This window comes from Electrona antarctica (genome assembly GCF_951216825.1).
Source record: "Electrona antarctica genome assembly, chromosome: 3".
Taxonomy (NCBI): Eukaryota; Metazoa; Chordata; class Actinopteri; order Myctophiformes; family Myctophidae; genus Electrona; species Electrona antarctica.
In genome coordinates, this window is record NC_136808.1 from 50,727,218 (window position 1) to 50,749,706 (window position 22,489).

The 22,489-nt window shown below is 43.7% G+C and overlaps 1 protein-coding gene across 2 annotated transcripts; it reads right to left on the reverse strand.

The window, feature by feature from the left end:
* Positions 1–300: 300 nt before the first annotated feature.
* eif4g2a (eukaryotic translation initiation factor 4, gamma 2a) lies at positions 301–12,693 on the reverse strand. Of its 2 annotated transcripts, none has more exons than XM_079497104.1 (22): positions 12,511–12,693; positions 11,261–11,368; positions 10,668–10,733; positions 10,351–10,419; positions 9,729–9,857; positions 9,249–9,351; positions 8,301–8,447; positions 8,144–8,210; positions 7,902–8,053; positions 7,708–7,818; positions 7,431–7,613; positions 6,485–6,623; positions 6,174–6,334; positions 5,979–6,086; positions 5,418–5,546; positions 5,199–5,300; positions 4,897–5,112; positions 4,345–4,603; positions 3,691–3,895; positions 3,183–3,391; positions 1,661–1,782; positions 301–1,546 (listed from the first exon to the last, which is right to left on the reverse strand). In XM_079497104.1, the coding sequence occupies exons 4-22, from the start codon at positions 10,365–10,367 to the stop codon at positions 1,481–1,483; spliced, it is 2,625 nt and encodes an 874-aa protein (XP_079353230.1). In that variant the 5' UTR covers positions 10,368–10,419; positions 10,668–10,733; positions 11,261–11,368; positions 12,511–12,693; the 3' UTR covers positions 301–1,480. The 2 variants fall into 2 exon arrangements, with proteins under 2 accessions (XP_079353230.1, XP_079353229.1); XM_079497103.1 differs by having other exon boundaries at positions 6,485–6,728.
* Positions 12,694–22,489: the final 9,796 nt, after the last annotated feature.

Here is a 22,489-nt window from a genome sequence, read left to right on the forward strand (position 1 = left end):
GCTGTCTGGGTATGACTGCTGCTCTGAGTCCTAGAGCTATCTGGGTACGGCAGAGATCTCTGCTATTCTAAATGGTTTAGACCCGTTGACCTTATACCGACCTTGAAACGTACCAGTTACCCAGATTGGCTGACGGACAACACACCACACTTGGTCCCTGATTGGCAGAACACAGACAACACCCAGCCGATCTACAGTACTTGCACAAGTAACAACTTTAATATTATGATAATCTGACTGTTCTGGGAGGTCCTAAAATAGATGACTGCAGCATTGAGATCATAGAGAAAGAAAAGAAACTCGGTTGTCTGTTATCTTTATTGAAATTGGGCCATAGTGGTACACTTACACATTTCGTAGCACTTACAGTAACACTTAAATATAAAGTTTCATTGTACAGTTTGATAATTTGATGTTTATAATTAAAAACAATAAATATCTAGATTAGACAAATATGGCAAATGGGCTTAAAATTTTCACACAAGGTGGAAAATCTAAGTATCAAAATCAAATTCAGTCCATATTAAGTTATGCTTAATAGTATGAGCTGGAAATTGTTAAAAAGAAACAGACACAACCATGGCTAATTGCGAACATGTTGCCAATGAGGAATTCAAGTATCAAAGTTTAACATACAAGCGGAGGTACAGACCAACATGGGGTTGATAAATTAACAAGGCCGCATACTTTCATTTTCATCTCTTCCAGCACGTGTCCTACAAGCACTTAAGGACTGAATTTTTGTTCCTACAATCAGGGTAAATTATTTAAGTTAACCAGGCTATTGATAAAGACATGCATGAGTCCAGACTCTAGGCATTTTCCTTTGAAATAGGCTGACAGAATTGAACTTCAAGCACATGATGCCCATTAACAAGGAGGTAGAAACAACTAGCCATTAAAGTTATTTGTCAGCATGATTACTTTAGGATTATATGCAAGAGCAAATATCCATGGATGAATGTATAAGACTATTGCAACGACTCAGGTACGATGAGCAAAAGTGCATTTCAGCAACACTTCTAATCAGTTAACACAAGGTAAAGTAGCAGGGCCAGGCCCTTTGCAATACATTTGTAGTGGTAGAAAAAGGTTAAGATTTCAAACTGCTACTACTGTATGTGTATAATGATTTTCTTTAACATCGTGAGCCAGACCAGAGCAAGGAGGGCAACAGAGAAGAGAAAAAAAGATGTATTGGCTTAACATGGCAAAATAAACCGTAACAGTTGTTAGATTACACATCTATATATGGGGAAGGTTATGCATAATTTATGCTCCATCATCAGTTCTAAAAATAGCTGATCTACAACAATGTTACAGATGTTGACGCATTGCAAGCTTGTAGATCTGCCATTTTCGACACACCACCATTGTATGACAAAGTGTAAATCAGGCTTAAGGGTGGAATGGGGCACAAAGAGAAAAAAAAAGCTGTTATTAAATCTCAGCTTCACACCATAAGGCTTTGGCTGGTTCCTCAATCGGCTTCATCTTCCGACTCCTCTTCTTCAGCTGTCTCCAGCCAGGTGAGCCACTGGTTCACCTGCACCAGAAAAGAACATTTTCTCAAAATGAAGGTCAATCGCAGATCACACACAAATCCTGGCAAACATGCACACATTTAAATCAACTCACTAGGATTGTAAATAAAACATACCTGAAATAATGCTTTTCCCTTTCCAGGAAACTCTTGGGTAATATCTTCTTTCCATGCAAGGAAGGCTTCTTCTTCAATTATTTCCATATCATAAAGGTTCACATAGTAACGCAGTAACATGCCTGAGGAAGAGGACAGTAGAAATAAAACCATTGTGCAAGATCCTTTAACAGCCTATAGTACTGTTGGACACAAAGAACAGTGTGAACACATAACTTCTGTCCAGACCACTATAGGGGGAGGGCATAGAGTGTCGCAGTCCCGCCTCCTACCCGGGACCAGGAAATGAAATCCAATGCATTATTCTCATAGACATTTCGTAAAGTATTTATTTAAAGACGGTTACGCCGCGGACAAAGCCAACTCGAGTCGTGACAACTCATGACAACACAAACAATATTTTGGACCAAACAAATAATTAGAAAGAAGAAAAACAACAAAAAAAGTGTTGTAACCTGCCGTTTTTTTCTTCTTTCTAATTATTTGTTTGGTCCAAAATATTGTTTGTGTTGTCATGAGTTGTCACGACTCGAGTTGGCTTTGTCCGCGGCGTAACCGTCTTTAAATAAATACTTTACGAAATGTCTATGAGAATAATGCATTGGATTTCATTTCCTGGTCCCGGGTAGGAGGCGGGACTGCGACGCTCTATAGTGATGCGTTGGTAGGATTTTGGAGCCATCTTCCTGTCTACATGTAGGCTAGTAGGATGCTAGGCTACCAGTCTGTAGTTCGTAAGTTTGCTTGTCAGTAATGCTGGTGTGTACACTGTCAAGGCAGTACACCATCTTCCATCTCTCCTATCTTTGACTTGTCACAACTCTTCTACTATATGGCTCTGGATCGATGGTGGTATTATTATTCGCCATTAGAAAATGTTTGGGTGTTCTGATCTGATAGCCGCCTCCCCTCCCCTCCCGTCAAAACAGTTCTCAATGTTTACATCTTACTTGACGAGAAGACATATCCTTATGGAACCAGGGAGAGGGGGAAAACACCACAAGAGTGACGAGTGATCAGTCAAACATGTGTTCTCTCTGCAGTAAATAATTAATCGGATTACACTGTCATGCTCGTTTGAGGACAGGTAGAGAGCAGACCACACATTTGTTTGGGAATGTTGCTGAAGGTTATGATATTTTGTCAGCTGACACCCAAATCAAAGAAACCATACAGCGTGCATTTAATTATTTGATATCTCCGACAGTCAACGCACTGCAAGGCTACAATGGAAGCATACTTCTGACGGCCAGCGGTTGAATGGAAGTTATATAAAAACAGACAGGGCAGACCCATTAGGTCCTAATGTTGAGGAGCAAGGTTATGTAATTTTGTCATCCGACACCCAAACCAGTGTTTATTTAATTGTACAGGTCTCCAGTGAGGCTGGACTATGTAACCTAGCAGCCTACTACTATAGCCTACTGGTAGTCAGGAAAATGGCAACCAGAATAACCCGTTCCGAGTGAAACTCCTCCCTATGCACTGGCCCTATAGGAATAGCCTCCGAGTGTCCACATACCTTTAGGGAAAGCACTAGCATTGCAGTGGACCTGCAGGGCGTAGAGGGCACTGACTTGCAGGTCAGTGTGATCGTGCAGAAACTTCTGCATGACTGGTTTGAAGGCCAGCAGCAGCAGCTTCTCCTGATCCAGTTGTTCCTTGGTGGGGGCTGAAAGCTGGTCCGCCTCCTCACTGGCATCGATCTCATATGCAATGTACTGCAGGAAGCTGATGAGGAAGAGGTAAACAATGAGTCTGAAGAACAAAACTATGGTGCTTGGTTCAGGAACAGAAAAACTAATTATGGGTTAAGGGTGGAGGGGGGGAGGAAGCATTCTATAGACTACAAGCTCACAACACATTCTGAGCAGCCATTTACATTATTTTAACACAACACCTCTGCACAAATTGTATAAAATACATATTTGATTTAGTCTTTTCATATATATATATATATATATATGCCGTTTGATTAAACAATAAATAGATTGAATAATCTACAGGACAGCATGGTACAGAACACATACCTGGTCACAAGGATGTTGACAAAGCCTTTGTCAGTGTGAAGTTTAGGAGAGATGTTGTCTTTGATCCACTTGTAGATGGACTGGGGAGAGGGGTCCGTTTGAATCTGTTTCAGCAGCTCCTTCTCAAGTTTCATCAGAGGGAACAGAAAGCTCAACCCTTTGCCGTCCAAGATCTCCAGCATCCGGTCCTTATTTTGGTCAATTTCTAGAGGAGAGAAGAAATGTTCAGTAAACAAGAATGCAGTCATACCAGCTTCAGCAACTAAATATAGATCAGCTTGCGCCACAAGCTGTAAACAAGAGACAGGCATACACATTTAAAAGTAAAAATGTATAGCTACTCAGATTTATTTTGTCCATTATAGTTATGAAAAGAGGAAAGTTCTCACAACTCTTAGTCAAATTATGCAAGTACAAAGCCATCGCCAGTCACATTATTGTGCCATCAATATTGGTGAAAATAAGCAGATACCGATATGGCATTTTTATGGCCGAAATGGCCAATTTCGATATGCTACTGATTATATCGTGCATCTGGAATGTTACGTCTCACATCCCTATCCCAGCAGTCTAGTAATCCAAATCTAGACAACTTTATTAAATCAGGCCCCCAATGTTTAATTGAACACTGTAGTGACTTAGGTTTGGACATACCAGGCAGCATCTTCTGCATGTTGACCTTGCTCTGCTGGAACAGATCAGTCAGCCACTCGCGGTCCTTAAGTTTGGCCGTTTGCTGAAGGCAGAGCAGGAACAGAGGGAAATGGGTGCCATTCTCCAGGGGATGGGCCAGCTCCGCGATGCTCACCAGCTCTGCAATGATCGCCCTTGCTGCAAACTGAGCCAAGTAGGACTTCACCAGTGGGACATCCACCTCGATCTTCGGACACTGGTCAAGAACACTCAGAAACGCCTATCAAGAAGATGGAAAAAGTCAGCATTGAAAAGTTGTTGTAGTAGTTGCAGTGTTCATACGATAATTATTTTAGTAGTTCAGGTTTCACTCTCAATGCAGACGAGACCAAATCACGGTTATGTGAGCGATCACTCACAACATGAATCCCTCTACCTGCCGCAGAGGGATATATCATATCGGAATGATTGCGGTGCACCCATCATTTTCATTGAGGACAAATACACTGCCATAAGAGCATTATTTGGGGTGTTGCAGATTCTGATTAATAGCCAGTCCAACTCTCGGCTTACCTGCATGAAGTTTTCACCAGAGACGAGCCCCTCCGTACGCAGAGCATTGATCAAAGTGCTGGCGTCGTCCTTGTCTTCATCAGAGCGATCAAGAGAGCAGATCACGATCTTGCTCAACATCTCAGGCAGAAAGTGTTTGGGGGCCCTCATGTCCCTGACCACATTCACAGCTTCTTCAATGTTCTTGCTGTTAAGGTAATCGGTCACTAATGTCTCCTAAAAGAAGAACACCAATCAATACCAAATACATCTTCTGCACGAAATAAACTAGGAAGTGCAACTGCTTAATCTAAAGAACTTACCGTCATTTTAACTAACTCTTCCTTTGTGGGAGGAGGTTTTTTGTTGGTCTTTGGTTTTTCCTGAATAGGAGGGGGGTTGGTTTTCAGACCGAGCTGTGGAGGCTGCCAAAGAGATGCAAAAGGAGTTTGTTTTAGTGAATTTATGTCATATGGATGAAAGGGTTGCATTGTTCCCAGTCTGTCCCAGTGGAGGAGTTTGTGTTTGTTCCCAGTCTGTACCTGTCCCAGTGGAGGAGTTTGTGTGCGTTGAGGTTGAGCACTTGGAGGAATCATGGTTGGTAATTGTGGCTGCAACTTTGGCACTTGGTTTTTATTCATAAGGAATGACTGCGCTGGTCTCAGACTTATCTAGAAGGGTTAAAGCAATAAACAATAAGCTTTTGATGCATTTGGTGTAAATCAGGTGTGAATGTAGAATGCCAGTTACAGCTGTCATTGAACTGCATTTACAACATTATATGTAATTGGCCGCCGTTTGACCGCACCGAGTGCCGCGCTATGAGCTTGTAGATCTGCTATTTTTCAATAGCTAAAGTATAACATAATGCCACCAAAAGGGGTTCCCGCCCAAAATGGTTTAAAGCCCAGTTTAATTATTTTTCCACCCAACCTTTTTTAAAATGGATGCTCAGTGTTGTGAGCTTGTAGATCTCATTTTTCAAACACGTTTACCTATGATGTTCCCAAAATGGGGACATCAGGGTTAAAGTTGCCAACTAGACCAACCAACCAAATGCCAATAATATGGAGACAAAATAAATAAAAGCAAAGGTTTTGTACCTCATCAGTATTGAGTCCTTTCTTGATGAACCGTGGAGCCATATCCTTGTTTTGAGCCTGTTGCAATACGTGATTCTGGTTCTGGTTGTAGAACGGCAGACTCTGTCCCTTTGGAACACATTTTGAAACATTAATGTGTGCAACAACGGTCGTTTTGTATTCAGAACACCAACCAACTTTACTTTGAGTATTTACTTGATTTGATTTCATGAAGGATTTGCCTCCGTCAAATTGAGACTGGGGGGCAGGGGCAGCGTGTCCACTGTGGCCGTTGAAGAGTGGGTTAATGCGATGACGTCCCATGGTGGGAGAGTAGCGGTCCTGAATAACCCCTGGACCTGTGCCAATACCACATCCTATGGAGCAAAGAAAATTGAGGGGAAAAGTTATTTTTTTTAGTACAATAACGACTAAGATACTCTGCTCTTTTGTGAAAAGATTTGTAACACAAAAGCCCAAATATAAAAATATGGTACATTTTCAGTTACCCCCTTGAGTCATCTTACCAGGCATTTGTCCAAACATCTCAGCCAACCCGCCAAGAGTTTCCCTGTCAAGTTTGAAACGTTGTTGTAGGAAGGCGTTTTCCATAAAGAAGTCAGTTCTATTTCCTTGGGCCATTGGTGGAATAAATACGCCCAAATCCTGCAAAGTACAATGTTGCATCCATTCAGAAAGACCCTGGGCCATTTGCGCCATTTGCATCCATTCGTTAACCTGGGCCATTGGTGGAATAAAAACACCCAAATCCTGCAAAGTACAAGTTTGCATCCATTCAGAAATACCATAGATAATGGACATTTCTATTAGTACAACAAACAAAAAACTATGCCATCTAATCATATTTAAAACTATGACAAAAATGCACTTCAAATATTTTTGATGATATAATAAAAGACTAGACAGTGATTCTTATGCCATGATGTTTGTCAATGTAAGGAAGGCTCTTCAGGGTTGCAACATTTGTATCTTGGGTAAATTTCTATAAGTGTGCATTGCAACTGGATGAATGCTCAAGACTGCAAAAGAATGTTGCATTTCAGCCTCTAAGGCATATCTTGGTAATTTTGTTTATTATCCACACTATTACAGTGCAGTATAAATTCTATATGGGGCACAAATTGTTTTCCCATGTACTACAGTAATTTCCACCTCAAATTTATGTTGATTGTTGGCATCATTTAACTTACTGTTGCAACTTGTTGAACCCTGAAAAGGCTCCCTTTAGCAGAAAATGTGTGAGGGAAATTTTCCATCTTTGCTGAGCCATGCAAAAAATAAAAGCTTTGCACAACAGGGTGCCTGGACAATCATTTTCTATTTTATAAATGAGACCTCAAAGCCCCTTAAGTTTCAGTTTACTCAGGCACCATGATGGAAAACCCCCCAGACAGAACATTCTGAGCAATAAGACTAGCTTTGACATACATTATGCTATTTATGTAAACGAACCTTTGATGCATCTTGACGAATCTGGTTAATCGTCTTTGGTCCATTGTCAATAAAAGCTTTGCGAGGCACCCAATTGTTCTCTCGCAACTCCAGGGTATCCTGCAGCAAGAAACGAATCCTTGCAGGCAAGTCCTTGTTGTTCATTAAGGAGTGCATGCGGCCAAAGTACTGATTCATTAAAGACTGGAAAGAGAAAAAGGAGTCATGTAAGAAAGAGGAATTTCCAGGAATTTCCAAGATAACACCTTTATTCAAACTATGCATTCTGAATCATTACCTTTGCCTTTTCATGATCAAGCCTAGGCCCCACTGTTCTCATTATCTGACAGAGGCATTCCAAATCCTCCCCCATATCCTTAAGTTGTACTCTCTTCTTCTTTTCCAAAAGCTGCAACAATTAGGACATTCATTGTAAGGCATAGGTTAAAACGTACAACTTCCAAACTAAAAATGTCAGTGCTCTCAACTTACTGTTTTGATGCACTTATGAAGGATAGATTCATGGATAAGATCATTTTTCCCAAGCTCCCCAATGAATTTGATGTTGCCCAGCATCTTGTACTTGGCAATAGTACGCTGCTCCGCTTCCTCAGAGGTGAGAGGAGCATCATGTTTGTCATAGACTGTGGAAAGACAAGTGGAACGTTTAATCCAAGGATCATGTCATACGTTACGACATCTGAAACATTAACAGATGCATCTTATTTACTCACCGTCAACATTTTGGGCGCGGTTCTCAAATTCATCTTGAAGCTTGGAAATCAGAAGTCTCCTGAATGTCTGAAAACAAGAGTACAGCAACAGTTTCAAGAAAAGGGTCTGAAAAGTTGTGGCAGGACCTCATTTTTGCAATACTAATGCTATACTTACAGTACTCTGCTTTTGTGGTGTTTGAAGTGTTTGAATGGTCTGTTCTGGTAAGGGGCCATCAAAGTTGGGTGCCTCCTCTGCCAAGCGCAGACATAGCTGAGCGTATAGTGAACTATACTTGGGCTCTTCAAGGGCTTTGTCGACAATCTGAACAAAGAAAGAAAAATCATCACTACCGAATTGCTGCAGCTACAGTACCCGACAGCTGGGCTCAAACCACTTAATATTTAGCTACAGAGCGGCTCATACCATTAATACAATTTCGGAGCACTGTCTGGTTTTGACAATGTCCTGTAGTCAAATATTGATCATATCAGCACAATTTGGGGGCCAGATCATGAACCTGTGGGCCTATAGAGCATCGCAGTCCCGCCCTCTACCATGGACCAGGAAATGATTCTCCGTTCAGTTTCCTCATAGACATTTCAGAAAGTATTTATTTAAAGAAGTTTACGCCACGGACAAATCCAACTCGAGTCGTGACAAATCATAACAAACACAATTTTTGGGGCCGAAAAAATAATTACAAAGAAGAAAAAAAACGGCACTTTGTTGTTTTTCTTCTATGTAATTATTTGTTTGGTCCAAAATATTGTGTGTGTTGTCATGATTTGTCACGACTCGAGTTGGCTTCGTACGACGCTTAAAAAGGTCTTTAAATAAATACTTTACGAAATGTCTATGGGAAAAAATCATTGGGATTCATTTCCTGGTCCATGGTAAGGGGCGGGACTGCGACGATCGGCCCAACCACGTTGGTTGCTTGTGCATGGGTTCTTTTGATAAAGTAAAACTATATAAAGTAGCATGTGTTGTACAAAATTATATATATATATATATATATATATATGTGATGTATGCCATGCTTTTTTGTTATTGCTTAATGTCGCTCTGGATTAAGAGCATCTGCTAAATGCCTAGATTGTAAATTGTAGCCATTATACTCACCAGCAAGATGACTCCTTTTAAGACCAGTTTTGCATCTACACCCACATTCAGGAGCTCAAGGCATAACTTGTCAAACTTCTCAGGGGTCAGCTTATTAAGTATGCTTAAGAGAAAAAGATACATTAAAATACATAGTTAGTCGCACTAATAAAAAAATGCTGCAGACCTACTGAGTGGTAAAGAGATGCGTTACTACTGTAGCTTGACTGTTATAATAGACTCCGCTACAATGCATGGTAGTTTTCCCTGCATGGAGATTTTTAAACCAGCAGCCGCAAATGCACAAAGAACCAAATTGAGCAACTGCATGGCCCATTTCTTGCCCAAGTTATTAGAAATGTTCTTTGTTACACTGTACAGGTGAATAGATGTCATGTCTGCACTATCAGTCTTATCGGCAGCAGAAAAGGAGCTTTTCGTGGTGTACAGTTAAGAGTAAATCTGTGATTCAGCAGATTTGGGATCGTTTTGGAAACATACCCTCTCACTTTTCTGAAGATTGCATCATGTTGTTCTTTTTCATTGGAGGAGCTGACCTCTCGTCTAGTGCTTCGAGAAGGTACCCATTTCTGTTTCTCGCCAGGTCCTGGGGTTTTCCCCAGGAGCTCGCTGCAATGCACAAACAAATACGACCGTTATTAAAGTTTATTGTTCAGTTGAAGCTGGAAACACAATGAGTCATGTGCAATGTTGCAAATTCTCACAAGACACACATGATATACACACACACACACACACACACACAGACAGTATAATTCTTGGCTTTCCAACATTTCCAATTATTTTGGACTCAAGAATTAGCTCAATCATGTCAACAAATTCTGCCCTTTTCACCTTTAGATGCCACATGGCAGCCATTTTGCTCTTAAGAGAATGACAAAATGGCCTTTAATTATTGATTCCCTTTATGCTACAAGCCGATATGGCGCTGTGGGTGGGCCTAATGGGCCAACTTGGACAACTGACCCCCTCTAAATGACTGGCGAGAACATACCTATACCACAGACAACATTCCTACTGTAATTTAACGACATGGGAAGTGCAAACTTTAATCGGCCCAGCCAAAATTACTCTGGCCCATTACTTGATTTGGACCACCCACCACTTTGGTTTGCCCATCCAAATTGACAATCCTGGATCCGTTACTGCATACAAGCCTTGCTGACCAGTCCTGTTTTCAGTGGAGAATAAAAATAAAAAATATATATAAAGATCGAATCATGTGGATCTTGGCATTTCCACATGGGACAGCATGGCTCCAATGTGGACCTCGGACTACATGTGGCCAGCCTTGACATCACTCATCTATCACGCTTTTTCAGATGGGGGTCCTCAGCCTAATACATATTAATTTGGGGGGCCTTGACATGAAAGTGTTTGAGAACCACTCTTCTAGATACAAAGTAAAAGTAAAGGCACCTGTTGACGACAGTCTTGGGATAGTGCTGAGATGCACCACGACCTCCTCCTCCCCCCACAGAAGCACTGATAAAGAAGGGGAAAGGACGCTTGAGATGTTGGACTTTGATTTAAACATAACTGTAAAAAATATATACCCGATTTATACTGTTGGTGTATCGGTAAATAAAAAAACCGGTAAATACCCCGCCCCCGATAAAAACTGATATCTATACAGTATGGTGTCTGTCTTATTGTTATGTCATGTATCGGTTATGTCTTATTTAAAAAGAAGAAAAAAAATCACACCCGTGTGAAGTGAGGGGTGCTAATATATTAAAGTCTGACTCATGTTGATATGGTGATGTAAAACAAACATTAAACGCCATTAACAATAAAAAGACAATATGACGTAATGAGGCACATTATGACGTACATTTTCCCTTCATTGTCAATGGCGTTTACAAAACAAACATTGAACCAAAGATAAACATTAAACCTGTATATAGGAGGGGATAGCGCCCCGCAAAAAAAACTCCCCATCTATAGAGATAGATACAGGCAATACAATAGACTTAACCCTAGTGTCTTCAATCAAATGATGTGCTACATACCTTAAACGAGAAGCACCCCCTTCTACGATCGCACTCTCCACTTTGGCGGCTTGGCAAAGAATATCTGAAAAGAATAATGTAAAAGGGATGGGGCGGGAAAAAAGCGATCTAAAAAAAAAAAGAGAGAGACATGTATCAAATTAGGTATAATCACAGATCCTAACAATTTATATGTCTTCTAGTCACAGAATACAAATGAATACTACTCCATGTAATACAAGCGTATCCTCCACTAGGGAACGCAGTCCTGCGTTCCCTAGTGGAGGATACACAACCCATTTATCTATGGGGGACATTTAAACGCTCCAGAAACACAATTGCAATGTATCATTTTGGCTACAATCCGAGACTTTAATATATAAAATATACAGAGTACATTACAATATAACTAGCCCATCTGGAGCAGTTTCCCTTTCCACCCCATTCTGCCTCAGTTTAAACATTTTGGACATGGTGTCGGGTAGGACATACACTAACCAACTACTGTTAATTTTTTAAGCACATTAATGCATCTTCATTGTAGGGGGGGAGCCGGGGGACACGAAACCCACGGATTGTTAACAGATTGTAACTTTAATGTGGCTACAAAGATGAACTCGCGGAAGCGAACAGTCGCTTAGACATCATGGTCCATCTATGGAGTGATAAAAACGCAGGTGGTTTCCTTTATCGTCGACATCTTCCGGCCGATCTGGCTATGGGGCTAGCTACCTAGCTAACGGATACATGGTCACATAACTCCATAGGGCCGTTAATCACCGTTAAACGCAGAGGCTCAATCGGTGAACTAAGAGAAATACATAGTATTAGTATTTAATAACTGTTCCGTTCCGAAGCGCTTTGCTTTCATCGTTATCCGTTAACAGCAGAGCACGAGAAAGGAAAAAAAACCGTCATGCGCCTAGCTAGCATTGCGACACTCCCTGGCTATTTAATTGTTCTGTGTAAACCACAATAAACATGTAATAACACCGATATATCCTCGCTCAGCTCAGCCATTTAAGTCTTATTTGCCGAACTGGGCCTTCCATCTCATGAAATATATCGCGTTTGTGTGTGTTTTTGTCGTGCTGAACTCAGTCGATCGCCGCTAACGGGAAGAAAAAAAAAATGTCTGGCCCATTTTCTTTTCAACAACCAGAGTTAGCCTTGCCAAACCGAACCGGCGGATAGCAAAGCATCCATTCCATCCACATCCTGGAGGAAGAAGTACAAAGTAAACACCTCCACGATAATAAAACGACCATTACCTTCACTGAAGGGACGTCAGTGTAGCTGTTGTCTGGCACACAAAGGAGAAATAAATAAACAGGAAAAAGGGGATGCGGTTGGACGACGGTCGGCGGATCAGGATGAGAGCAGAGCTAATGTTGCTAATGCTAACTGTGCTGGCAGAGAGCAGAGCTAGCTAGCAGCTAAACCGGCGAAGAGAAGAAAAGAATGCTGACTGAGGGGCTACGTCACCGGACATTTATATGTGTGGGGGAGGGGGAGTTGACTCACGCAGCGCGTCACCGGTACTGGCCGATACTCGTCACCAGGCTTTCCTTAGAAGCTACAGCAGCCTACATCCTGTGAAGTAAATATTGTTTATTTTCGGCCTTACTTCTAAAGTGTAGTTGATTATTTGAGATTGTTTAATAATGTGAAAATCTGAATCCCCCCCACCGCCCACCCCTTTTTCCCCTCACTGTATACGTTTCATTTCCCTTTGTACCTCCTTTATGATGAATTCCTGTTCTGTTCTTTGACTATATAGAAGTGTTTCTTTGTATACGTCTCTAAATGTTTTGATGAATTGAACATGGTGGACCCTCTTGTAAACAAGTGTAATGCTTAGGGTCGTCCACTCACAGTTAACAGTCTTTGTATTGAGTTTGTGCTTGAAATGTACTGTAATTGGTCACGGCCACACAGCCAACTCAAGGTACGGCCACGGAGCCGACTTGGGGACCCAACGCAGCTCCTCCAAGGAAAACAAACAAATGAACGGAGCTGAACGTGAATCCCCCCACCGCCCACCCCTTTTTTCCCTCACTGTATATGTTTCTTTTCCCTTTTTACCTCCTTTATGATGAATTCCTGTTCTGTCCTTTGTCTATATAGAAGTGTCTATTTGTACGTCTCTAAATGTTTTTGATGAATTGAACATTGTGGACCCTATATTGGAAACAAGTGTAATGCTTAATTGGGTCGTCCACTCACAGTTAACAGCCTTTGTATTGAGTTTGTGCTTGAAATGTACTGTAATTCTGCAAACTGTTAATACATTTTTCAATCAATCAATCAATCAATTGTGCAAACTGTTAATAAATATTTAAATCAATCAATCAATCAGTCAAAAGTGATTCTCAAACATTTTAAAATCAAGAATAATAGGGTGCAACTACTCAGAGCTTTGTGTGTGGCTGGTTCGACCCTGGCTGTGTGTCCCTGGCTGGCTGTGTCCGAGCATGAAAATAGCGTTTGGTTGGTTTTCACCACCAAGTAGGCCTATCACTGTTGTTTTTATGATGAATTCCTGTTCTGTCTGGACCACCACACAGAGTTGCACCACTCACTTCACACAGGTGTGATTTTTTAAATAATGGGATGAATCTAGAGTTGCAAAGTCAAAGTCATACGATTGAGTGAGCTGCACTTTCGGGAATCATTTGATTAGTTGATTTGACCCCCCAATCCAACCCTTTGATGCTGAGTGCCAAGCAGGGAGGCATTGGGTCCCATTTTTACAGTCTTTGGTATGACCCGGCTGGGGATCGAACCACGACCTCCCAGTTTCAGGGCGGACACTCAACCACAATTATTTATTTATTTTGTACTTTATTGAGTCAATCACATGTACAATTCTTTATAGCAAATACATTTTCTTTTCACATTTGTTTCTACATGTTTCATGTCACTGTTGTTAGCTGACTTTGACCCATTTTTGTATATATATATTTTTTTGCATACATACATCCCTTCACCTATTTCAACACAAAAAAAACACAGAAATAAAATTAAAAAAGAAAAAAGAAGAGGGTAGGCCCATGTTAGACTAAACATTCATTTGTATCTGTAGACCTATAAGGGTAAGGTACATTTAATACAAAATATAAAGTTCTATAGCTCTAACCACAATTAAGGCCCCTGTCTGGCAATACCCTCCATTGACTCTAACCACAAGGCCACTGTCTGGCAATACCCTCCATTGACTCTAACCACAAGGCCACTGTCTGGCAATACCCTCCATTGACTCTAACCACAAGGCCACTGTCTGGTAATACCCTCCATTGACTCTATAACCACAAGGCCACTGTCTGGCAATACCCTCCATTGACTCTAACCACAAGGCCACTGTCTCCGCGCCGGAAAAACAGGCACTCCCCGTTCCGTTTTTCAATTAGTTTCTCAATTTTAATGTAACATATCCATGGTATTGATGCCTCATTCTGGCTCCTAATTCGCCCCATTAATAAGGCAAATGAGTTGATCACTGCACTATGGATATCATATTTGTCTTTCATAACCATAGCGGTGTCTCTCTCTCTCTCGTGTGCACACACACAATATCACTGAGACAGTTTCTGTATTTTCGCGAAGCAGGGGCTGAACGCTCGCTGACAATAACGCTCGCCTATAAACACAAACGCGGCCATATACCCAACCAAACCTCTGAGGCAACTGGACTGACCCTCTGGGCGACCGCGCCAAGCTTTTGGACGGGACCGTTCGGGTTGGATTTCCGAACTTTCCATGGCAACTGGGATTTAGGGCGGCCGTACCTGTTACCCTGCCTGCGCGTCACTTCTCCCCTTATGCTGTCACGTTCACAACAGTAGATCAATCACCTATCATTTGGAAGGTGGAAAGTCCTGGAAGATGGAGGAAGCTGGAGGATAGGCCTATGTATGTTAAATCAGGAAGTTTGACAGTACTTTTTTTTTTCTTCTTTTTTTTACAAATACAAATTATTTATTATTGACCAAATAATTTTTTTACTAATGCCAAAATAACAGGACAAACAGGAGTTACAATACTAGATTTTAAATAAAATAAATAAGCTCAAGGTTATAGATAATTAAAAATATATAGGCCTAAGACCTATGATACTACAGTAACACCCTATAATTACTATGCTGGCTAACAATATGTTTGGGCATTTTGGGCTAGAATCAGTTTTCTCAGGCAGAACGTTTTGTGGTGGGGCTGCTGTTGAACAGACCATATATGGCATAATCTAATCACCAGGCAGTAGAGACATCTCTTTGGAATGCAAATTTAATTGTCTTTTTGACCCTATGACCCCCATTCCTAAATGTACTACGGATCCATCTGAATTTGAATGAAATAGGATAAAAGTAGCTAGGCTAAATTAAATGATGAATGAATTCAATTATGAAAAAAGAAGAATATATTTTACCTCGCTTCACCAATCCGTCTCTCTTCCTCTGCTAAAGGCAGGCTATGGCTTCTTACTATTGTCCTGGTAATTTAGTTGACACTGTCTGTCTGACTGCATAATGTCATTAACTTTGTACTCAGTTCCTGACCTCCGTTTGCCAACATTATTTCACAATAGTGTTTATAGAAGGAAGAGGATCGAGGGCGTCTGAGAAGGAAGTGATGGTACTGTGTTTGTTAAGTATATGTATACGCCATTGATTGATTTGTCATGTTGAGTCAGTATCTGCCAGTAATGCCTAGCCTACAGTTAAATGGCAGATTGACAACATCACTGTGTGGCTCATATTACATTGAGTACTACCTGTTATGTAATAGATAAGTCACTTTCATTCCCAAACTATTTCCATGCACGCAGCACCACCCACTGGCTAAGATACAAAACAGTGAATCTATATACAGCAGGGCCAGAAAGTTCGCCTTTGCAACACTTTGTTTTGGCACTCTACATGGTGTCAGGATAGACCAGCTTCATGTGTTGGTGACATATTGGCTTCTGTTCTGTTATTCACTTGTTGTTGGTGTTCCTGCTTCCCTGCTACATCGTTTCACCAATAAAGCCCTCAGGCAAGTCTTTGAATATTAATGCAAGCTGTACCCAACCACATTTATATATTCATGTTTATTTACAGTCGCACACTGGCTTTGAAAGGGACAATTATTCCACACTACATACCACAGACGAATAACAGTCTAAGTCCACACTATTGATCCATAATATATAAATGATAGATAAGGGTTCAGGACAACGAGGCCTTTTCGTGGAGGGGTCAGTCTGAAATTTGGACTTAGACTGTTTTTCGTCTGTGGTACTATTCACAAAAGCATGTCTGTGGGGTCTGTGATTGGTACTGCCGTGTAGTGGGTATACTGTGATTATTCCCTCCCAGATTTATACACCCTATACACCCCCACACAACAATAATAGCGGTGGCCTAAGGGTTAGAGGAGCACCCTTGTTGCCGAAAGGTTTGCCGGTTTGATTCCCCGGACGGGCAGGACAAATCTGGGTGGGGAAGTGATTGTCATCACTCACCCAACACCGCTGAAGTGCCCTTGAGCAAGGCACTGAACCAGGGCTGGTTCTAGGCATAAGCAATATAAGCGGTCCCTTAGGGCCACAACCACTGAGGGGTCCACATCACAGGAGATTTTTTTTTTTTTAATATGTATCCCCTATCCCATACATGGGCTACTGGCGGCCTGGGGAACACATGTGGCCCCCACCTTCACTTAATGTGACCTGCAGGTTAATATCAACTGGTGGCCACATGTGGCCCCCACCTTCACTTAATGCGACCCACAGGTTAATATCAACTGGTGGCCCCCACCTTCACTTAATGCGACCCACAGGTTAATATCAACTGGTGGCCCCCACCTTCACTTAATGTGACCCACAGGTTAATATCAACTGGTGGCCCCCACCTTCACTTAATGTGACCCACAGGTTAATATCAACTGGTGGCCCCCACCTTCACTTAATGCGACCCACAGGTTAATATCAACTGGTGGCCCCCACCTTCACTTAATGCGACCCTACATTTCAGTTCCAAAATGTGTACTTTTACACATTAACCTCTTCAGCCCTATAGATTTTGGCCGTTTGAAAATAGCTGGTAGATCAGCTATTTTCTAAAGATTTTGTACACATTTTGAACTGACATTCTGCAATATGAGTACTTTTATTTTTAGTGCTTTAAGTACATTTTGATGCAGATACTTTTGTACTTTTACTACACAACGGAGACACTCTGAAATGACAGCACCAGTAAACACATGGATTACATTTATTTCATGCTCTTTTATTGTGGAGACTCAGTACAAGTCAGTGAGAGTTGAATCACACATTCCACTCAATGAGGACATGTTTATGCATGAAGTGAACACACAGAAGGATATTTAGTAGAACATGACATGTCACACCATCCATAGAAACAGGATGTTACCACACAGTTTGCAGCTGTACCCTCATCTGGCTGACCACTAAGCCACATGGTGTAATTCACATCAGAGCAATATTCAGACCACATCCATCTACCCTCCACGTTGTGGTCATTCAGTCCAATCCAGGTCCAGCGCAATCCAGCATTCTGTTCAGGCTTATAGTTCTGGATCAGGGCCAGGACGAAGTCGTCCTCCTCATTGCTGTGGATGGACACCAGGTTGGCACCTTGATCCTGGCAGTTCTTCTCTGCGTCGTTCCAGGTCAGCTCTGAATGTATGTACTTGTAGCAGCGATGGTTGAAGCTGAACCAGAACATGGGACAGCTCCCACGCTCCAGCTTCAGCTCAGCAGAGGGACTGGCGTGCACGGTGCCTACACCACAGTACACACACACACACACACACACACACACACACACACACACACACAGAAAAAAGGATGCCAAATGAGTAATAGAAGAACCATTTTCTGGCCAAAAATATTAAAATAATCATACATTTGAACTGGGGACCCAGTTCTGACAAGCACTTGGAATCCTAGGCATTACATTTAGTTTGACTCGGTTCCACAGATAACATGTTAAAATAGCTGATCTACAAGAACAATTCTATTACCTAGTGCCATGAGGCCCAGTAAGCACAGGAGTCGAGGACTCAGCAGCATGATCAGCCTGAGGTGGTCTCTGTGTCCGTGGAGATTGGTGGTCGGGGTCTTCTAGAAGGGTGTGTGTCCGTGGAGATCGGGCCGGGGGTCTCCTTGAAGGGTGGTGTGTTGCTGTCTGGGTCTGACTTTTTATGTTCTCCAAACGAGGGTGTTTTCACCACTGGCATCATTTGATTGGTCGTAACACATTAGCAGGTGTGTAGTTCACACACAGTGCCATGATGTCAGGAGAAAACCTCATATGTCCAAAACTGTTGCTTTTCACCATTAAGTTTCTAATTCAGCAAAAATAGCAGATCTGCAATGTGACGCAGTTTGAGCTTGTATATCTGCTATCTTTTTTGCTACTGTTGTGTGGCCGCTGTAGTATGATCAGAAGTTAATTTATGGGAGAATGAATAAATAAAAAGTAAATAAAAGATGGAGATATGAGGATTCTGCCCAACAGCAATGGGCAGAATCCTCGTTTGACCCACCTTTTCACACGCGCACACACACACACACACACACACACACACACACACACACACACACACACACACACACTGAACCCCCAACTGCTCCCCGTAGTGGCCAACAGTATAAGACTGTGGTTGTACTGGTCAGCTCCCAGGTTTTAGTGTGTGTGTGTGTGTGTGTGTGTGTGTGTGTGTGTGTGTGTGTGTGTGTGTGTGTGTGTGTGTGTGTGTGTGTGTGTGTGTGTGTGTGTGTGTGTGTGTGTGTGTGTGTGTGTGTTTCTATGTGCAGGGTGTTGCTGAAAATGAGCACCTGTGCTCAGCTATTTCCCTGGGAAAGACATTTACAGCTTGGGAGATTGAAATGCTTTTGACTACATTTTTACAGTTTTAATGTGTTAATCACCATCTAACTCAGCAAGTTAAACTATTTTATAGATAATACAACATACAGCACAGTTGATTTAAGATTGGAACAATGGAAAGGTGAATAGGCTTCCGCTTACCAGTTGTCATTAGAGAATATTAGTAACTATTTATTCTACTGGGGTTCCGCTGCTCTGCAGGCCAATGAGTGTCAATTTGGGGGTGAAAAAGACATGAACACGTTTTAAAACCACTGTCTTAAAGAGCTGGAGAGACAGGGAGACCCCTAACGTTACAAACGTGGAAGTGAAATCTGTTTAAATGTTACGTAGTTTGCGGAGTTAGTTCAGTCAGATATACTTGAGGGGTTTCATGCATGCCGTGCTCAGGGGCGGAGCCAGGAACTCTTTATGAGTAAGGCAACGCCAATAAGGTAAGGTATAGGCACACACATATCAGACATAGAAGATGACTGATATGTATGCATGCATTATGCATACATACATACAGTATGGCATACACTGGGGAGGCCCTGGGCAGACATTGGAGAGGTACTGTGGAGGCACTGGGGGGACACTGGGCACTGGGGAGACATTGGGGAGGTACTGGGGGGACACTGGGGACGCACTGGGGGGACACTGGGCACTGGGGAGACACTGGGCACTGGGGAGACACTGGGGAGGCCCTGGGCAGACATTGGGGAGGTACTGTGGAGGCACTGGGGGGACACTGGGCACTGGGGAGACACTGGGGAGGTACTGGGGAGGCACTGGGGAGGTACTGGGGAGGCACTGGGGGGACACTGGGGAGGCACTGGGGGGACACTGGGCAGGCACTGGGGGACACTGGGCACTGGGGAGACACTGGGGAGGCACTGTGGAGGCACTGGGGGGACACTGGGGAGACACTGGGGAGGCACTGTGGAGGCACTGGGGAGACACTGGGGAGGCACTGGGAAGACATTGGGGAGGTACTGTGGAGGCACTGGGGGGACACTGGGGAGACACTGGGGAGGCACTGTGGAGGCACTGGGGAGACACTGGGGAGGTACTGTGGGGACACTGGGGAGGCTCTGTGGAGGCACTGGGGGGACACTGGGCACTGGGGAGACACTGGGGAGACACTGGGGAGGCACTGTGGAGGCACTGGGGGGACACTGGGGAGACACTGGGGAGGCACTGTGGAGGCACTGGGGAGACACTGGGGAGGCACTGGGAAGACATTGGGGAGGTACTGTGGAGGCACTGGGGGGACACTGGGGAGGCTCTGTGGAGGCACTGGGGGGACACTGGGCACTGGGGAGACACTGGGGAGGTACTGTGGGGACACTGGGGAGGCTCTGTGGAGGCACTGGGGGGACACTGGGCACTGGGGAGACACTGGGGAGGTACTGTGGGGACACTGGGGAGGCTCTGTGGAGGCACTGGGGGGACACTGGGCAGACACTGGGGAGGTACTGTGGGGACACTAGGGAGGCTCTGTGGAGGCACTGGGGGGACACTGGGCACTGGGGAGACACTGGGGAGGCACTGGGGAGGCACTGTGGAGGCACTGGGGGGACACTGGGGAGACACTGGGGAGTCACTAGGGAGGCCCTGGGCAGACATTGGGGGGACACTGGGGAGGCACTGGGGAGGCACTGGGGAGACACTGTGGAGGCACTGGGGGGACACTGGGGAGACACTGGGGAGGCCCTGGGCAGACATTGGGGACTGGGGGGACGACGACACTGGGGAGGCACTATAGGGAGGCCCTGGGCAGACATTGGGGAGGTACTGGGGAGGCACTGGGGGAACACGGTGCAGACAGAGTTGGGACAGAGCGCCCCCCCCATGGCGCTCGAAGCCGCTGCTTCGTCGGCCTGTAGGAAGAACCGGGCCTGGGTCAGGCTCCTACTTGGCCTCACCCCCCGAACCCACCTCACCCCTGCCCACTTTGACAGGCTGGAATGGCTTAGGGTCGACGACAGATTACAACATCTTGCAATGGGTCTGGTCCACAAGATTCGCTACACCACCAAGATACCCATGTACCTGTGTAGATACTTCCTTAATGTTAACGAAGTACACACCCATAACACCAGAGGGAGTGCAACGAACCATGTACAACCCAGATTCGGCACAAACAAGGGACTAAATTATTTTCGCTCCTATGCCACCAAAATGTGGAACGCCCAACCAACAGTCATTAAGACATGCGAATCCCTTGACTCCTTCAAAACCGCCCTCAAAGGGCACCTACGGATGGCTGCAATTCGAAACTGGCCCCCGTAAAATCTGAATCCCCCCCCACCGCCCACCCCTTTCACCCCTCACTGACGTCACTGTATGTTATGTTTCTTTTCCCTTTTTACCTCCTTATGATGAATTCCTGTTCTGTTCTTTGACTACCGGTATATAGAAGTGTCTATTTGTACGTCTCTAAATGTTTTGATGAATTGAACATGGTGGACCCTCTTGTAAACAAGTATAATGCTTAATTGGGTCGTCCACTTACAGTTAACAGTCTTTGTATTGAGTTTGTGCTTGAAATGTACTGTAATTCTGCAAACTGTTAATAAATATTTCAATCAATCAATCATCGACATACACGTTATGTTGTACTTTATTGGACCACAAGCGTTGAGTGATAATCACGTCATAATCTGTCTGCCACTCTGCCTATTAGTTCTCTTTCAAATGTCCGTCAAAACACTGTATCCATGGCTGCATTCAAGGCAAGCCATGTAAATGGATATTGGTGGCTCCTCGATCATTTTCTGTGGAGACCGGCAAAAGCAGCAAAACGAGGGACCTCTGGTTCTCCCCCCCAGTGCGGGTGGTGGTGGTGCCGTGGTGGTGTAAGCTTTAGCGTGTGTGGTGGTGGTTTAGGCGTCCTCGCGTCGAAAATAAAGTTTGCACTGGCCACTGGACAAACTTTTTTCTTTCTCCGGTGCCATCGCGTGCTAAGTGCTAACCTGACTCCGCCAGATGGGGCAGCAGAGAGTACACTGGGTTCCCCCCTACCCAGTGTACTCTCTGCTGCCCCATCTGGCGGAGTCAGGTTAATCGCGTGCCTCTGCTGTCTCAAGAATCAAATGAAGGCCCAGGCGGTGGCGTAACCGTCTGGGCACCCGACTGGTAATCCAGTCGCAGTGTGCCGCGGGTTCGACTCCCGAGCCCGACACGGCCTTTACTGCATGTCTTCCCCCATCTCTCTCCCGTTTCCTGTCAGCCTACTCTGTCCCTTCAAAAAACCAATAAAAGGCGTAAGCCGCAAAAAAATATCTAAAAAAAAAAAAAAAAGAATCAAATGAAGAATGAGGTCGGGACATTGAGTGTGTGTGTGTGTGTGTGGGGTCACGCACGGTGTTTA